The 17,933-nt window shown below is 56.6% G+C and overlaps 1 protein-coding gene across 1 annotated transcript in view; it reads left to right on the forward strand.

Annotated features, from left to right (window-relative positions):
* COL26A1 (collagen type XXVI alpha 1 chain) overlaps positions 1-17,933 on the forward strand; it is a 203,155-nt gene that overhangs the window by 14,989 nt on the left and 170,233 nt on the right. Inside the window, exon 2 of the mRNA XM_054167110.1 lies at positions 13,817-13,939. Within this exon, the coding sequence (XP_054023085.1) occupies positions 13,817-13,939 (123 nt within the window). The remainder of the gene's footprint in view (positions 1-13,816; positions 13,940-17,933) is intronic.

Consider the following 17,933-nt stretch of genomic DNA (forward strand, 5'->3'; position numbering starts at 1 on the left):
CTCCACCATCTCCCTGGGCAGCCTGCTCCAGTGTCTCCCCAGCCTCACTGTGCAGAGCTTCCTCCTGATGTCCAACCTAACTCTGCCCTGCTCCAGTTTTAACCCTTGCCCTATCCCCACAGTCCCTCTCCAAACATCCTGTAGGTCTCCTTCAGATACTGAAGTGCTGCTCTGAGGTCTCCCTGGAGCCTTCTCTTCTCCAGGCTGAACAGCCTCAGCTCTCTGTCCCCATAGCAGAAGTTCTCCAGGCTCAGATCATCTTTGTGGCCTCCTCTGGATCTGCTCCAGCAGCTCCAGGTCCTTCTTGTGTTGAGGACTCCAGAGGTGGACACAGCCCTGCAGGTGAGCTCAGAGCAGAGGGGCAGGGGCAGCTCTCTCCAGCTGCTGTTCTGCTTTTGAGGAAATCTCTAAGTAGAAGAGGAAGGGAACAAGTCCCCTGGCATTGTGGCTTTGCCTGCAGCTTGCCACAAGCACTGGCAGGTGTCTGCAGTGGAGTGTGGATGTAGCTAGTGTCAGCCACTGCTGCTGTGCAGGCAGACTGGGGGTCCTGTCCCCAGTGATCCCAGCAGAGCTGTTGGGGGGCCTGCCAAGCCTTTGCTGCAGGAGCTTGGATCCTTCTGTGCTGCAGAGTTACCAAAGCTGTGGTCAGGATGCTGCTGTGGAGCTGGTGCTGGCTCCTTCTGCTCTCTTGCATTAGCAACCAGCTGTAAAGCTCAGCAACTCCCCAGCTCCCTGCAACCCCCATTCCCCCCCGCCCTGGCTCCCTGCAACCCCCTTCCCCCTCCTCTCCCCCAGCTCCCTGCAACCCCCCCGGAGTCTGCCAGCCTTCAGCTTGCCCCCAGCACAGGGCAGGAGTTTGCCTGGGCCCGGATCTGCCGCTGGCCCTCCTGCTGTCGCCCCTCTCCTGCCTGGGGCTGCTCTCTCCTGCTCAGCTTTCCCAGGAGTGCTGGGGAATGTTTCAGGGCAGTGTTATCATTCCTGAGGAATCTGCTCTGCCTCCACAGCTCTGGAGGGGCTGCTTTTTTGCTCCCCTCTCTCCTTTTCAGCTGCTGTTACTTGGCCAAATCAAAACCATTTCCCACCTGGATCCCAAAGTGGAGCTCTCCTCCCTCATGAGCATCTCCCTTCCAGGCAGAGGCTTCCCAAGCACCGAGGCCCTGCGGTGCTCCCTTGGATGGCTCAAGAATGGTTTAGTCAGAGAGGGAGGGAGGTGTTGGTGTTTCTGCTCTCAGCAGAGGAGATTTTTTTCTTCATTGTGCTTCACAATTCTCTCTTTCCCCCCCCATTTCATTATTGATATTTCTCTTTTCCTAATGAGCAAACTGAACTGCAGCAAGATTCGAAAGGAGGAAGCAAAGCATTGTTCTTGGCCAGCAGTGGGGCATGGAGGCTGCTTCCAGAGCCAGTGACAGCTCAGGGAGGTGTGTTAAAAACACAGCAGTCTTTTAAACTGGAAGCAGGCAGGTAGAGCACTGCATGGCTAGATGGCTTTGTACACTCTGTAGGTGGAAGGTGGAGTGTGGAGGGTTCTGTGTCTCCTCTCCCTCCACTCTGACCTTAGAGAGACCACAGCTGGAGTGCTGGGCCCTGGTCTGGGTTCTCCCCAGCTCAAGAGAGAGAACTGCTGGAGAGAGTCCAGGGGAGGCTGCAAAGCTGCTGAGGGGCCTGGAGCAGCTCTGGGAGCAGCAAAGGCTGGGAGCCCTGGGGCTGAGTGCCTGCAGAAGAGCAGCCCCAGAGGGCAGCTGAGCAATGCTCAGCAAGAGCTAAAGGAGCTGTGGGGGACAAGAGGCTGGGGCCAGGCTCTGCTGAGTGGTGCCCAGGGACAGCACAAGGGGCAGCAAGGGGCACAGAGTGGAAGCCAGGAGGTTGGATGTGAAGAGGAGGAGCAAGTTGTTTGTTGTGAGGGTGCTGGAGGCCTGGAGCAGGCTGCCCAGAGAGGCTGTGGAGTCTTTTCCAAGCAAGTTGCTGTGGGTGCCCTGCTTTAGCCAGGGTGATGTGAGGGCTTGCTGAGGCAGGAGCAGCCATTCACTAGCAGGGCTCAGGGCCTGCTGGCTGCAGAGGGGATGATCTGCAGCAGACTGTCTGTAGCTCCTTTTGATGGCACTGGATGGGTGCAGCTGGCAGGGTGGGAGTCTGGAGAGAGGTGAGAAGGAGTTTTCCTGGCTGGCAGATCACTGTGTGCCTGGAACTACCACATCCAAGCTGTGTTACATTCTCCCTGAGCTTTGACGGTGGCTTCCCCTGGGTGCAGAGGAAGCGCTTCAGGAGGGCTGGGGACTGGCAGCTGGGAGGTGACTTGGCTCAGTTCATCCCTGCCCTGGGGGGGTGCTGGGAATGACTGGCTTGAGAAGGAGGCAGGGAGAGGAAAGCTGTGATCCCCTAACCACCCCTGGGGGTTTGTCTGTAAGGGCACTGCCAGCCTGCCACACTGGGAAGACTTTTGAGAGGTTTAGGCTGTGCAAGCAGGAATTTATTAACCTTAAAGCTATTGAGACATCCTCCTGCCTTAGCTCCCTGCCTCTGATCTCTCTCCCAGCACACACTTGAATCAAAACTGCCTGTTGCAAAGGGCAAGCTCAGCTCTCTGATCACACAACAGATCTCATTTTTGATGTTGCTGCTTCCCTACCCATGGAACTCCCAGGGGTGTGACTGGAACAATAGGATGGCTTTCCAAAGGCTTCTTTATTGCAGCTACACCCAGGAGCAGCCTTCTGCCAGCCAGGGCAGCAGTGGAATAAAAAAGCTTTCAATTCCAGCAGCAAATTAACACACAGGCTCTGGGGCTTGTTTCCCAGACTGCTTAACACTTTGGATGCTCAGGCAGAGAGCTCTTGCAAGGCTTTGTTTTTGTTATCTGTGGCCTTGTGTGGATCCTCCTGGAGGTTCAGTGTGCAGTCTGTATTTAACTGATCTGATACACAGTCAAGAGAAGAACAGACACAGAAGGTCTATTAGTGATAGGACTGGGGAGGGTGGAGCAAAACTAGAAGTGGGGAGATTAAGATTGGATGTCAGGAAGAAGTTGTTCCCCAGGAGGGTGATGAGAGCCTGGCACAGGTTGCCCAGGGAGGTGGTGGAAGCCTCATGCCTGGAGGTGTTTGCAGCCAGGCTGGAGGTGGCTGTGAGCAACCTGCTGTGGTGTGAGGTGTCCCTGCCTCTGAGCTGGGCAAGTGGAAGCCAACCTGCTCTGCTGCTGCACACAGCACAGCCTGCTCTCAGAACCACCTGGCACAGCAGTGGGGCAGTGACTGGAGAGAAGTTCTTCGCTGTTGGCTACAGGCATGTGGGAGCTGTCCCTGATGCAAACACTGGCTGCTGGGCACCTGGGCTCAGTGATGCCCATGGCTGAGCAGACAGACCCAAAAGGGAAAGGAGGAGTTGCTGCCCTCAAAGCAGTCTGACCAGGTGCATTTGTCTACACCCATGGAGTGGTTCAGAAAAGACCTTTAAGATCATTTGACTCAAATGATTCTCTAACTCCCTGAGGTCTGGTGCTAAACCATGGTCCTTAGCCTCACATCTCTGCCTCCTTGAAACCCCGCAGGGATGGGCATTCAGTCACCTCCCTGAGAAGCCTTTTCCAGTGTTTGAGAACCCCTTCAGGGAAGAAGTTTCTTCTAATGTCCAACCTAAACCTCCCCTGGGGCAACTGGAAGCCCTTTCCTCTTGTCCTCTCATTGGGGATGAGGAAAAATCTCTTTGCTGCAAGAGTGGTCAGGGACTGGCAGAGGCTGCTCAGGGAGGTGGTGGAGTCCCCATGCCTGGAGCTGTTCAAGCAAGCTGTGGCCATGGACCTGCTCCAGCCTCTCAATGTCCTTGGAGTGAGGGCCTCAAAACTGAACCCAGGATTTCAGGTACAGCCTCAGCAGTGCCCAGCACAGAGGGGCAACCCCTGTCCTGCTCCTGCTGGCCACACCATTGCTGATCCAGGCCAGGCTGCTGGTGGCTTTCTTGGCCACCTGGGCACCCCCTGACTCATCTTCAGCTGCTTGTCCATTGGTACCCCCAGGTCCCTTTTCCCTGACACCTTTCCAGCCAAGAGGAGTTAAAGACAGCTCTGGGGACTGACTTCATGGGTGGTAGAGGAGACTGTGGGGCCACAACAGGAGCTCTAGGAAAGCAGAAGATACTGTTGGAGGGTTGCTGACCCCTTGTGCTGATTTTCTTCATGCTTCTCTCTCCACCAATGTTTGAGGACTAGCAGGTGTCTATCACTCTCCTGCTTTTCCACTTCAAGCTCCTCCTGCTGCTAATGCAAAGTGAGAGTTTAATTCTGAATGAGTTGATGTGGGTGCCAGCTTAGAAGTGCTGACTCTGCTACAAGAGAGTCTGTGCTGAAGAGCAGGGCCACTGTCCTCAGCTTCAGGAGCTCCAGGTCACATCTTCCCCCAACAGGAAGGAATGGACCTGGGGGAGCACCATGGAAATGATCAGGGGGTTGGAGCCCCTCTACTGCAAGGACAGGCTGAGGGAGCTGGAGGTGTTCAGCCTGGAGAAGAGAAGGCTCCAAGGACACCTTACAGCAGCCTTCCAATACCTGCAGGGGCTACAAAAAGGCTGCAGAGAGACTGTTTGCAAAGGCCTGCAGGGACAGGACCGGGGCAATGGCTTCAAACTGGAGCAGAGCAGATTGAGATTGGATGTGAGGAACAAGTTCTGCACCAGGAGGCTGCTGGGACACTGCAACAGGTTGCCCAGGGAGGTGGTTGAGGCTCCAGCCCTGGAGATAGTCAAGGTGAGGCTCAACATGGCTCTGAGCAACCTGATCTAGTGGAGGATGTCCCTGCTGAGTGCAGGGGCCTGGACTGGATGAGCTCTGGAGGTCCCTTCCAACCCAGAGCATTCTGTGATCTCAGAAGAGGACACAGAGCCCAGTGGCAAACATTGCCTGGGAGCACAGGGCTGTGCTTCAGACAAGAGCTGCTGATCCAAATCCCACCTTTGTGCTTTCAATCAATGTCTTAAGGATGTTTTTTTCCCTTGACCTCACCCTCCCTTCAAGGTCAAGCTTTCCAGGAATGCACAAAGCAGCACCTTGGCTCTGCTGGCAGTGTGAAGGTCTGAGAAAGCCACAAGCAGGCCACCCAGCTGTGCAAAAATGTTCAGCCTCAGGTTCTCCTTTTGAAAGGCTCCAACTCCAGGAGCTTTTGTGCTGCAGAAGCAGCAGCCAGGTTGTCCTGGTGTGTGATTTCCACCCTGCATGGATATTGAGTGCCAAATTCCATCCAGCCAGTCTAATTTAGCAAAGATTCCAGGGATATTTGTGCACACTTCCTCTTCACCCCCCTGGGAGCACTTGGAGCTCCTGTCTTCTCCTCGGTGATAAGCAGCAGAACAGCTCAGTGCCAGGGAGAATGGCTGCAAGAGCAAAGCACTTCAAAGGAGGGAACTCCCCCCTCTCATTTCTGAACACTCAGTCATGGGCTGACTGCTTTCCTTTTCCTGATGAAGGGAGTTATGGTTCAGGGCAACCACATTTGCTGTCTGACTGAGTGGGAACAGGCCATCAGCAAGCTGGGAGGAGCAGGGTGCTGGGAGGAAATCAGAGGGACTTTAGGCTAGAGGAATCATCCTTCTGCCTTCCCACCTCTTTCCCCTCCTGCAGGCACAAACTGATGCATGCATGGACTGAGCAGCTGGGACTGCTGAGGGTGGAGAGGAGGCTGAGGGAGACCTCCTTGCTCTCTGCAGCTCCCTGAGAGGAGCCTGGAGCCAGGTGGGGGTTGGGCTCTGCTCCCTTCTATCAGGTGATAGAAGGAGAGGAAATGGCCTGGAACTGTGCCAGGGGAGGGTTAGGTTGGAGATGAGGAAAACTTCTTTGCTGCAAGAGTGGTCAGGGATTGGCACAGGCTGCCCAGGGAGGTGGTGGAGTCCCCATCCCTGGAGGTGTCCCAGAACCCTGTGGCCATGGCACTTGGGGCCATGGTGGTGCTGGGTTGAGGATGGACTGGGTGACCTCAGAGCCAAACAGAGGCCTTTTCCAAACCAGAAGAATTCTGTGACTCTAGGAGTGAACATGATTCAGTTATTCTTGGTGTTACCTGTCTGCTCCCCCTGGAAGTCCTCACCTGCCTCTGCCCTGTTCTGTGTTCCTGTCAGTGCTGATGTGCAGGGAGGATTTGTTGCATGAATGAGCCCTGCAACATCAGTGGGTGCAGGAGGACAAGGCAAGTTTCCTGTGAACTGAGGTGAGTTCAGCCCCCCAGGCAGCACTGTTTGGAAGGTCAGCCATGCCCCCAACAAGGCAAGGGAAGCACAGTTCAAAGGGCTTGGCTGCAGACCTAGCTGAAGATTAAAGCTGTTGTGCAGCCTGAGCTGCATTTGCCTCCCAAGGTGAAAGAATCCTCTAGGACTAAACTCCCTGCAGCAGCCTCTGATAGTCCACTTCGTGTGGGAAAAGTTGAGGCTTATTGTCAAGTGAGTGCTGGAAGTGCCCTGAGCACACAGGGTGCTGTCCCCTGGGAGGGGTTGTGCTGTTGGGAGGCACTCAGATGGATTGTCCCAACTCACCCTTCCAGCCACAGCTTCTTTGTGTGGCCACTTCTCCCCAGCTCTCGTGGCAGGGCTGAGGGTTGTGGTGCTGCAGGAAGTTTGGAGCTCCTTCCAATCTCAGTCTGACCAACACAGCAGAGTGGGAGACCTGCAACTTGTCTTATTCCTGCTTCAGAGGGCTGCTGGCTGGCTTCAGAAGCCCCAGCTGGCTCCCAGCTCTGCTCCTCTCCCCAGGCGGATGAGAGGCTGTGCTCAGCAGTCGGGGTGACCTCTGCTAGTGCCTCTGAAGCCCTGGCTGGGGGGAAGGCATGCATGAAACATCAGCACTGACAGAGAGATTACTGGGCCTGGCCCTCTCCTCTGACTTGCAGACCCCTTCAGCCTGTGCTGGAAGAGCAGACTCTGCTTTGAAGTGAGCCCTGCCCTCACCCCTCCTGCCTGCCAGGTGGCCTGGCGTGGATTCCTGAGCACTGCTCCATCAGGCTCCAGAGCTGCATCAGGCACCAGCTCCCAACAGTGCAGTCCTGGCAGACTGCTCACAGCTCTTGGCTGAATGACAGCCTTGGACCCTAAAAACAGTTCCCTGGGGGGACCCTCAGAACCCCAGCCTGGTAGGGGCTGGAAGAGACCTCTGGGGATCATCCAATCTCACCTCACTTCTAGAGCAGGGCACCCTCAGCAGCTTGCCCAGGAGCACAGTGGTCAGGGGGTTTTGGAAGCTCTCCAGGCAAGGAGACTCTCTCTGGGCAGCCTGCTCCAGGCCTCTAGCACCCTCAAAGTACTTCACAGAATGGTTTGGGTTGGAAGGGACCTCAAAACTCAGCCAGTTCCAAGCCCCTGCCACAGGCAGGGACACCTCCCATCAGCCCAGGCTGCTCAAGGCCTCATCCAGCCTAGCCTTGAACACCTCCAGGCAGGAGGCAGCCACAGCCTCCCTGGGCAGCCTGTGCCAGAGTCTCCCCAGCCTTACTGCCAACAATTTCTTCCTCATCTCCAGTCTCAACCTGCCTTCCTCAAGATCCAGTCCATTCCCTTTCCTCCTGTTGCTCCAAGCCCTCATCAAGAGTCCCTCCCCAGGTTTCTTGTAGACCTTTCCTGTACTGTGTGGATGGAAGCTCCTGTGTTCTGCTCTGCCTCTTGTCCTGTCCCTGGCAGACAGCACTGATGTGGTCAAGAGGAGCAGAACTTTCAGGCCAGCCTGGCTTTCACCTGAGCTTTTCAGGAAGGTGCTGAGATAGTTTGGTTTGTAGCTGGGTCCAGCAGTAAGGAACCATCTGGTCACAACCAGCTGAATCAGCTGGTAAACCTCATCCTGGTGAGAGGCAGGCAGAGTCAGGGAGAGGTATTTGGGAATAGGAAGGCAATAATGTGGTTATGTAGAACTGGGTGGCTCAGGAAGAGAGAACCCAGGGAACCTGGCAGCCTTTGGATCTGGATTCCTTGGCATGTAGAGGGCAGCTCCTGCTCCTGGCCTCAGTCTGGAAGCAGCTAAGCCCTGCTAGGGGTGGGCTGCAGCACCCAAGGTGTGGATGGCTCTGCTGGCACAGGCAGTGTGCTGCTCTGCTGTTTGCACAGAGAAAAGGCCTCACTTGGCTTTGTGCAGCAAGAAAAGGCAACCTTTCCCCAGGGAAAGTCAGCAACCTTCTGATTTGGTTGAAATTCCTCTCTGGGGCTGCAGGGAAATTGATAGCTGCAGTGAAAAATGTTATGAGGGAACTTGGGGAAATCTCTCTAGCTATCCAAACACTCCTACTGTTTGCTGTGCCCTAAATGTTGATCTCTGCTAAGTATAACACACAGAGCCTTATCCCTGTGGAAACAAGAGGATAATTCAGTGCAGTTGTTTGGACAGCACAAAGCTTTGGGGCGAATCACAAGCAGCAGAAATGCCAACCTGGAGAGCCTGCTCAGCATGTGCTGGAGTGGAGAGGCTCAGGGCATGCCCAGGCCTGTGCAGCAGGTGCTGCTCAAACCACCCTGCATACAAACCCTCTCTCCCCCCACCTTCTCTCCATCCCTCCCAGAAAGACTTTGCTGGCTTCTGTCCTGGCCAGCTGAGTCTTGGTGATTGGAGCTGTGTGGCATTTGGTGAGGGCTGAAGAGGAGCCAGTGTGTGCCCAGGTGGCCAAGCAGGCCAATGGCATCCTGGCCTGAATCAGGAATAGTGTGGCCAGCAGGTCTAGGGCAGGGATTGTCTCCCTCCCCTCAGCACTGCTGAGGCTGCACCTCAAATACCAGCTGCAGTTTTGGGCCTTCACTCCAAGAAGGACACTGAGGGCTGGAGCATGTCCAGAGGGCCACAAGGCTGGGGAAGGGTCTGGAGAAGAGCTCTTGAGAGGAGGGGCTGAGAGGTCTGGGGTTGTTTAGTCACAAGAGGAGGCTGAGAAGAGACCTCATGGCTCTCCACAGCTCCCTGAAAGGAAGCTGGGGTCAGTTTAGGATTAGTCTCTTCTCACATGCAGCAAGGGACAGCAGAAGAGGCAATGGCCTCAGGCTGTGCCAGGTGGGGGTCAGGTTGGCTGTTAGGAAAAACTCCTTCCCAGAAAGGTTTCTCAGGCACTGGCCCAGGCTGCCCAGGCAGGTGCTGGAGTCCCCATCCCTGGAGAAGTGCAAAAGCTGCCTGGATGTGGTGCTGAGGGCTGTGGCTCATGGCAGTGCTGGCACTGTGAGCTCTGGGGGAGTGCTTGAACTTGAAGGTCTCCTCCAACCTCAGCAGTTCTATGATCTGTGCCTTCATCAGAAGCACCAAACCCATCTGCTGAGCTCTCAGCACAGGGCTTTGCAGGGCTCTGGCCTGCAGGGCACTCATCAGAAGCACCAAACCCATCTGCTGAACTCTCAGCACAGGGCTTTGCAGGGCACTCATCAGAAGCACCAAACCCATCTGCTGAGCTCTCAGCACAGGGCTTTGCAGGGCTCTGGCCTGCAGGGCACTCATCAGAAGCACCAAACCCATCTGCTGAGCTCTCAGCACAGGGCTTTGCAGGGCTCTGGCCTGCAGGGCACTCATCAGAAGCACCAAACCCATCTGCTGAGCTCTCAGCACAGGGCTTTGCAGGGCTCTGGCCTGCAGGGCACTCATCAGAAGCACCAAACCCATCTGCTGAGCTCTCAGCACAGGGCTTTGCAGGGCTCTGGCCTGCAGGGCACTCAGCCTGTCCTGCCCGCCCGGGGCATCAGCTGTGGCTGTGCACAGCTGCCAGGAGGGGCTGTGTGTGGTAGGTGCTGCTGCTGTAGGTCTGTCCTCACAGGGGCACAGCAGCAGGTCAGGCCTGTGTGTGGAGCTGAGCCTGGCCCCCTGCACCAAGTGATTAGGCAGGAATGTGGCTGCTTCGCTGATTAACCAAGCTGCTGGCTGAGTCCCGAGTGAGGAGCTCAGCCTGCTGGCCTCTGCCATTGTTCAGCTGGAGATCACTTGGCCAGCCAAAGGAAGCCTACTACCAGCCAGTGGGTTTTTCTCTTGCAGACCACAACGGGTCCTCCAGGGGCACCTAGAAGGCTGAGAAGCTTGGCGAAAAGCAGCAGTTTGGGCTAGGGAAGAAGCAAACCTTGCTTTAGGGGCTGCTGTGGTGTGAGTCTTTCTAAGCATCCACCAGGGCTGGAGGGGTGGAGGGATGGCCTGGGGAGCAGAGCTGTGAGGAGGGGGAGGAGGGAGCTTGCTGCCTGTCAGTGGCTTCCTGTCCATGAAGTGCTTGCTCTGGGCTGCTTCAGTCTGCTGGCCAGCAGTGAAGCTCTGATGTGTCAGTGCAAGGCTCTGGTGCAGCTTGCAGCATTCTCGCTCCAGACTCTGTTACCTTACACTTCCCTGCCCTCAGCAGTTGCTTGTCTGTCCCACTGTAGGATTACAGGCTGTAGACATCCAGAGTCTCCAGGGGAGGAACTGTTCATCCAAACAAGGCTTCTGCTGAGCAGCAGGTTCAGGACACTGCTGGGGTGCAGAACAGGGCTCCCTTCCTGCCCAGGAGTAAAATGCAGCTCAAGCTCCCTGTGTTAAGTCCAGCTGCCCTCTGAGGTCCTCCCAGCCTGCTCCCTGCATGCCCTGGGCTGTTGGGCTTGCTGGTCCCCTCTGGTGTCACTGCTGCTCTTGAGTCAGCAGAGAGCAGGCAGCTCCCTCGCAGCGTCTGCTGGGGGAGGGGAGTGCTGGAGCTCAGAATAGCAGCTTTCAGTGTCTCCAAATGGAAGGAAGCTGATGAATTTGTTGCTCTAGTTGGCCTGAAAGATCCATCCTGAACCTCCCCAGTACAGTGACTGACTGTCTGCTGGCATCCACTCGCACTGCCCCTGGGGACAGCGTGTTCGCTGTGATCGGGAGCTGAGGGCTTGGTCTGCAGCCCTGCATTGAAACTCTCTCAGTCAGTAGCTTGCAGGTCATGGTCTGAAGATCCTCAGTTGTCCATGAAAGTCTTCCAAGAATTAAATAGGGTGTGAGTGGAGGAGTCTCCCTGGAAATGGCTGGGGGGAAACAGAGCAGGCAGGAGTTGCCTCTCAGCAAAGCAGTGAGGAACCAGTCCCGGGGGATGCTGGGGGGCATTGTGCTCAATCTGCTGGTGATGAGCCCTGAAAGAGCTCCTGCCTGGCTCATTGGGTTTGCTTGCTTGGAATACTCTGAGCAGTGCATTCTCTGCCCCCTTGGCTGCATGCCAGGGCAAGCCCTGAACCTTTCTTGCTGCATCTGTGTGCAATAGAAAGGGTCGTTTATAATCTCTGCAAGCCACGATGGGGCCTTTCCTCACCTTGTCTGCAGCCTGTTTGCCTTCTGGGGCCTGCTCTTGCTGCCTTTTGGCTTGCAAAGAGGACTCTTAGGGTGGTTTTGTCTGCTTGGCTCTTCCTGGCACAGTGGCTGTGCAGTTCTGTCTACAGTGAGTTGCAGGCTGTGTATCCTGCTGCACCTCCTGGCCAGGGATGTTCCTGGCTTTCTGGTTCCCTGTGCCAGGGTGAACACCAGACACCTAAAAGCTGCACTGGTGGGAACATGGCAGTGCCTGTGGGAAGCCAAGAGTGTCCTGCAAGGGGAAGGGACCTTCCATCCCTGGGCTGGGAGCCTTTGGACACAAACTCCTCCTTCTGTTGGTCAAGACAGAGGCTGGAGGAATCCATGTTCCTGTTGGGTTATCTGAGTGACTCTGGGGTCTGACTGCTGGGGTTTGCCCTCCTGAGCCACACTGTGGTGGCTCTGTTTCAGAGCACCCCCTCAGGGTGCTGAGGTGACACACTTGTGACTGCCATGGTGCTCTCCTGAGGAGGGTGGAAGGCTGCCCCTAGATTTGAGGGATCTGTTGCTTTGCCATGGGCTGTCACAGACTGCATCATGCTTGGAAGGGGCCTCTGGGGATCACCCAGCCCAAGCCCTGCTCCAGCAGGGCACCCACAGCACAATGCCCAGCACCACAATGCCCAGGGGGGGTTGGAAGCTCTCCACACAAGGACACTCCACAACCTCTCTAGGCAGCCTGCTCCAGGCCTCCAGCACCCTCACAACAAACAACTTTCTCCTCCTCTTCACATCCAACCTCCTGGGCTCCACCCTGTGCCCCTTGCTGCCCCTTGTGCTGTCCCTGGGCACCACTGAGCAGAGTCTGGCCCCAGCCTCTTGCCCCCCACAGCTCCTTTAGCTCTTGCTGAGCATTGCTCAGCTCCCCTCTGGGGCTGCTCTTCTGCAGGCTCTCAGCCCCAGGGCTCTCAGCCTTTGCTGCTCCCAGAGCTGCTCCAGGCCCCTCAGCAGCTCTGCAGCCTCCCCTGGACTCTCTCCAGCAGTTCTCTGTCTCTCTTGAGCTGGGGAGCCCAGACCTGGACCCAGCACTGCAGCTGTGGCCTCCTTAGGGCAGAGCAGAGGGCAGCTCTGTTCAGCCTGGCCAAACCCAGGTGATGGCTTCAGGCAAGGAAAGCAATGGATGGAGAGCCTGAGGAAAGCTTCTCACATCCCATAATGATTGATTCCCTTTATAACAGGTCCCTGGGCAGGTCATCTGGACAAATGAGCCTGGGAAAGTGGAAATCCCTCTAGCACTCCATTTGTGGAGTTGGAGGCAAGCAGCTGGCACTGTGCAGGCTTCTGTCCTGTGCTCTGCAGCATGGGAGCAGCTTTTACCTCCAAGCACTGCCCAGGGCTCTGTCACTAGGCTGTAACAGGGTCTGGCCACCAGGTCTCCATGTCAGGGAAGGCTTCTCCAAGGCAGAAATGATCAACCTGCCTGCCATATCCCTTGGGTTTGTGAGGGAATGTGTGTACCTGAACTGCTTATTCCAAGGGCCAGGTAGAGCAAACGTGGCAGCCCTAGAGACAAGAGTAGTTTTGGGCTTGTGTTGGAGAGAAGATCTGTGCCTGTGCCAGCAGCACCAGCTGAAGCCCTGCCCTGCCCTGCCCAGCCTTGTAGGCAGCTGAGAATCCTCTTTCTGGCAGTTCTTGACACAGGCAGCCTGCACAGTGCCACCTGCTTGGCTCCAGATCCACAAATGGAGTGCCAGACTCCCACACTGGGTGAAAACAATCCTCCAGGGAGCAAGATGGCTTTAAAGCTGGATCTGTGCAAAGCTAAGGAGAGGAAGGGTTAGTCTGCAGTCCCTCTGTAGGAGCTGTGCTCAGAGCTGCCAGTGTGCTTTAACCAGAGCAGAGAGGCTACCAGATGCCCTCTGGCTGCTGCAGGTCTGCCTCCAGCAGCTGCCCTTCTCCTCACCTTGTGCTGGGTGATGTGATGCTGTTCCTCTTGGGTCACTTAGCCTTCAGCCTCATGGAGCTCTCTGGTTTCAGCACCAGGTGAAGGGTGGTTTGCCCTTTGTGCTCTTAGCTGTTGTCTCTGTGCACACAGCTGCTCATGGCAGCTTGAGGAGAAGGTTTGGTTTATTGTTGTGGGACACAGGCTTCTGCCATTGCCCTGTGCCCCTCCTGTGTCCCTGCAGCTTGTTCTGCCTGCCATGAAATCCCTGTGCCCTGAGCCTGCTGCCGAGCTGCAGCCCTGGTGGCTGAGCCAGAGCCAAGTGTCAGTGCAGAGCAGGTCATAGAGATGACTTGGTTTGGTTGGGAAAGATCTCCAGAGTCAACCATTCTCTGACTCTGCCAAGGCTGGGGCTAAGCCACAGCCCTCAGCACCACCTCTCTGGGAGGAAGGTAATAGTTACTGGTGATTCCCTCCTGAGGGGAACAGAGGGCCCCAGATGTCAGCCAGATCCTTCTCTCAGGGAAGTTTGCTGCCTCCCTAGAGCCCAGGTCAGGGATGTTACCAGAAGGCTGCCTGGTCTGGTGCAGCTCTCTGATTACTATCCCTTACTGTCTGTCTCAGCGGGGCTGTGTGAGCAGGGCTAACAGTGTCCTCTCTCTCTGCAGGCACTGGTGTCACTACACAGTCACCAGGACAGTGTCCTGCCAGGTGCAGAACGGCTCAGAGACAGTGATCCAGAGAGTCTACCAGAGCTGCCGCTGGCCAGGGCCCTGTGCCAACCTGGTGAGGTAAGCCAGCTCCCTGCCCCTGCTGCCCAGCCCCCTGCACTGCTCCCTGTGCTGGGCAGCTTTCAAACCCTGGAGGAAGCTGAGCTCGGTGGCTCAGTGGGATGTGGTGCCCAGTGCTGGTGTGGAGCCAGAGAGAGTCACTGAGGCTGGAAAAGACCTTCAGGACTGTCAAGCCTGGCAGTGAACACTGCAGAGTCCCCTGCTCAGCCATGGCCCCCAGCACCACATCTGCATGGTTGTGGCACACTCCCAGGGATGGGGACTCCACCACTGCCCTGGGCAGCCTGTTCCAGGCTTGACAACCCTTCTGGAGAAGAAATGGGTCCTCATTTCCAACCTAAACCTCCCCTGCTGCAACCTGAGGCTGTTTCCTCTTCTTGTTAATAGGGAGCAGAGCCCAACCCCCACCTGGCTCCAGCCTCCTCTCAGGGAGCTGCAGAGAGCAATGAGGTCTCCCTCAGCCTCCTCTTCTCCAGGCTGAACACCCCCAGCCCCCTCAGCTGCTCCTCCCCAGCCCTGTTCTCCAGACCCTTCCCCAGCTTTGCTGAACTTTTCTGGACCTGCTTCTGCCTCTCAATGTCCTTTAGAGACACAGCAAAGCACAGCTTGCCCTCTCCCCAGGGTGACAGTGACTTGTCCAAAACTTGCCCAGGCACCAATACAGGCTGGGCAGGGACTGGGTTGGAGAGCAGCCCTGAAGGAAAGGCCTTGGGGGTGCTGGGGGAGGAGAAGCTCAACAGGAGCCAGCAGGGAGCACTTGCAGCCCAGAGAGCCAAGCAGAGCCTGGGCTGCAGCAAGAGAAGTGTGGCCAGCAGGTGAGGGAGGGGATTCTGCCCCTCTGCTCCACTCTGCTGAGACCACAGCTGGAGCTCTGGGGCCAGTTCTGGAGCCTCTGTGCCAGGAAGGATCTGGAGGGGCTGGAAGGTGTCCAGAGAAGGGCCAGGAGGAGGAGCAGAGGGCTGGAGCTGCTCTGCTGTGAGGACAGACTGAGGGAGTTGGGGTTGTGCAGGATGGAGAGGAGAAGGCTTTGAGGAGACCTAATTGTGGCCTTCCAGGGTCTGCAGGGGGCTCCAAGAAAGCTGGGGAGGGACTTTTGAGGGTGTCAGGGAGGGATAGGAGTGAGGGGGATGGAGCAGAACTAGAAGTGGGGAGATTGAGATTGGATGTGAGGAAGAAGTTGTTCCCCAGGAGGGTGGTGAGAGCCTGGCACAGGCTGCCCAGGGAGGTGGTGGAAGCCTCCTGCCTGGAGGTGTTTGCAGCCAGGCTGGAGGTGGCTGTGAGCAACCTGCTGTGGTGTGAGGTGTCCCTGCCCATGGCAGGGGGTTGGAACTGGCTGAGCCTTGAGGTCCCTTCCCCCTTCTGTGATTCTCTGCTTTGCCTTTCAGTTGTTTACAGCCTCAGGCCTCACCTACATTGAAGAGGAAGAGCCCCATGAGTGCAGTGGTTATCCCCAGGTTGCACCTTCCAGTGCACAGAGTGCTTTTGCCTTCTCTGAATGACATTCCCAGAGCAGAAGAGTGTTGCCCAGCCAGCTGGGACCAGAGGCAAAGCAGCCACTGTGCTCTGACTTCACACCTGGCTTCTGGAGCAGTTTCCCAAGGAGCCAAGGCCATCCCTTAGCTCCCAAAGCTCACTCATCTTGCTGTCACTGGGACCAATTCACCCCCAGGGCACCGACTGACTGAGGTCCTCCTGAGGTTTCTAACCTTGCAGAATGTGGTTGCACTGCCCATGAGAACACCCAGAGGTCACAGAATGCTTTGGGTGGGATTAGACACTAAAGCTCATCCAGTTCCAACCCCCTGCCATGGACAGAGACACCTCCCACCAGCCCAGGCTGCTCAAGGCTCCAGAATGTGGTTGCACTACCCATGGAAACACCCAGAGGTCACAGAATGGTTTAGGTTGGATTGGACATCAAAGATCATCCAGTTCCAACCCTCTGCTGTGGACAGGGACACCACCTACTAGAGCAGGTTGCTCAGGGCCCCATCCAGCCTGGCTTTAAGCCCTTCCAGGCCTGGAGGCTTCACAACACCTCTGGGTAGGCTGTTGCAGTGCCTCAGCAGCCTTGTGCTGAAGAATTCCTTCCTAATCTCCAATCTTCCTTCCCAGTCTGTCCCTGTGGCTCTTCCTCTGGAATTGCCCTTTCCCCTGGGGCAGTTACCACTGCTGCTTCTCCAGTTTCTCCTTGGCCAGTGGTCAGTGGAGGCTTTCTGCCCTGGCAGTGTGTCTGCTTTGGTGTCCCTCTGGTCCTCTTCCATGCAAGGCCGTGGCTGAAGCTCTTCCTATGTTACACTGCCATGGCCACACTGCTGTGGCAGCTGGTGAGTTTCCCAGGCCTTTCACACCCATCATTGTCCTCAGGAGCCTGTGGGCTGTCACCTTGGCTCCCAGGCTTGCCCAAGCCCTTGCTGCTCATTGTCCCTTGTTAACATCGCTGCAGTCTCCTCAGTCCCAAAGAGCTGCTGCTGTTACTGGTGTAGCTGGAGCTGGTGCAGAGCCTTTCTGTGGGCTCCTGCAGCTCCTCCTGCACCTTGTTTCCTGCACTGCTAAGGCAGAGCCTGTGGGAGCTGTGCCTGCAGCTGGGACAGTGTTGTCCATGGGATGTTTGCAGTTTCAGATGTGGTTTGGTTCATTTGCCTGAGCCCAATTGTTTGGAGACAATGCAGGGTGGCAGCAGACTTCTCAGCTTCTGGTTCTGTGTGAGAACACTGTGGCAGAAGCTGGGCTTGGTGATGTCTGGGAGCTCAGCTGGGGAGAACTCAGCTGACAGGAGCTGTGTTTCTGGAAGGAACCTACCAGAACCCTTCTTCATCTGCCAGAAGAGGTGGAGGACACTAACGTTCTGTTCCCTTTGTAAGAGAGAGGAGGCACAAGCAAAGCAATTGGCACCCTTCAAAGGCAGTGACTGCACTGTCTGCCATGGGATCACAGAAGGTTAGGGCTTGGAAGGGACCTCCAGAGACCATCCAGTCCAACCCCCTGCCAGAGCAGGGTTATCCAGGGCAGGGCACACAGGAACACATCCAGGAGGGTTTGGAAAGTCTCCAGAGCAGGAGACTCCACAGCCTCTCTGGGCAGCCTGCTCCAGGGCTCAGCACCCTCACAGGGACAAAGATTCCCCTCCTGTGCCCCTGGCACCTCCTCTGCTCCAGCTTGCCCCCAGTGCCCCCTGCCCTGTCCTTGGCCAGCCCTGAGCAGAGCCTGGCTCTGTCCTCCTGACACTGCCAGTGCCCCTTCTCAGGCTGCTCCCTAGCAAAGGAGGCTACAGGCAAAGCAAGGGCAGCTCTCAGGCTCCTGGTGACAGCTGAGGGCTTCCCTGCTAGAGGCTCAGACACCTCTGGGGCCAGAGGAGGGCTGAATCCATTTCCTGTCTCCTATTCCTTCCTGTTAGATTTCTTTCCCTCCCTGCAGAAGCCACAGCTCAGGGTCAAGCCTTTGCCAGAGGAGGATCTGTGAGGTCCCCAGGCCAGCAGCTTGCCTGGTGTGCTGTCCCTGCTGCCTGCTCCCTTGCCCTGGGGAAGCCGGCAGCTGTGCTTCCTCTGCTCCTGCCCTCCACCCCAGGCTCTGTGTTTAGCTTGGGTGCTGAGCTGCAGTGGAGCAAGTCTTGGCTGGAGACTTCCCCTGAGCTTCCCTGAACTCTCTCCATTTGTGTAGGGAAGGCTTCAGCTTCAGCCTTTGCTTTGTCATGCTATGAAGTCAACAGGCAACCCTCCAGCAGCCTGGCTGCAGCTCCTCAGTGTGCTCACAAGCCTCAGGCCTCTGCTCTGGCTGAAGGAAGGGAGCAAGTCCCTGGCTTGGTGTTTCAGCAGCAGCCTAATCTCTATGGCTCTGCTGCCTGGGTGGTTGCTCCCAGCTCCTTGTGAACCCAGGCCCCTTCTCCTGAGCAGTGCTTTTGCTGCAGCAGCACAGCCCTGCCGTGCTTAGGACCCCTGCTCCTCCAGGCTGCCCTGGAAGGGTGGTCCCAGAGCCCAGGCAAGGCTTAGAGACC

This window comes from Dryobates pubescens, chromosome 13 (genome assembly GCF_014839835.1).
Source record: "Dryobates pubescens isolate bDryPub1 chromosome 13, bDryPub1.pri, whole genome shotgun sequence".
Taxonomy (NCBI): Eukaryota; Metazoa; Chordata; class Aves; order Piciformes; family Picidae; genus Dryobates; species Dryobates pubescens.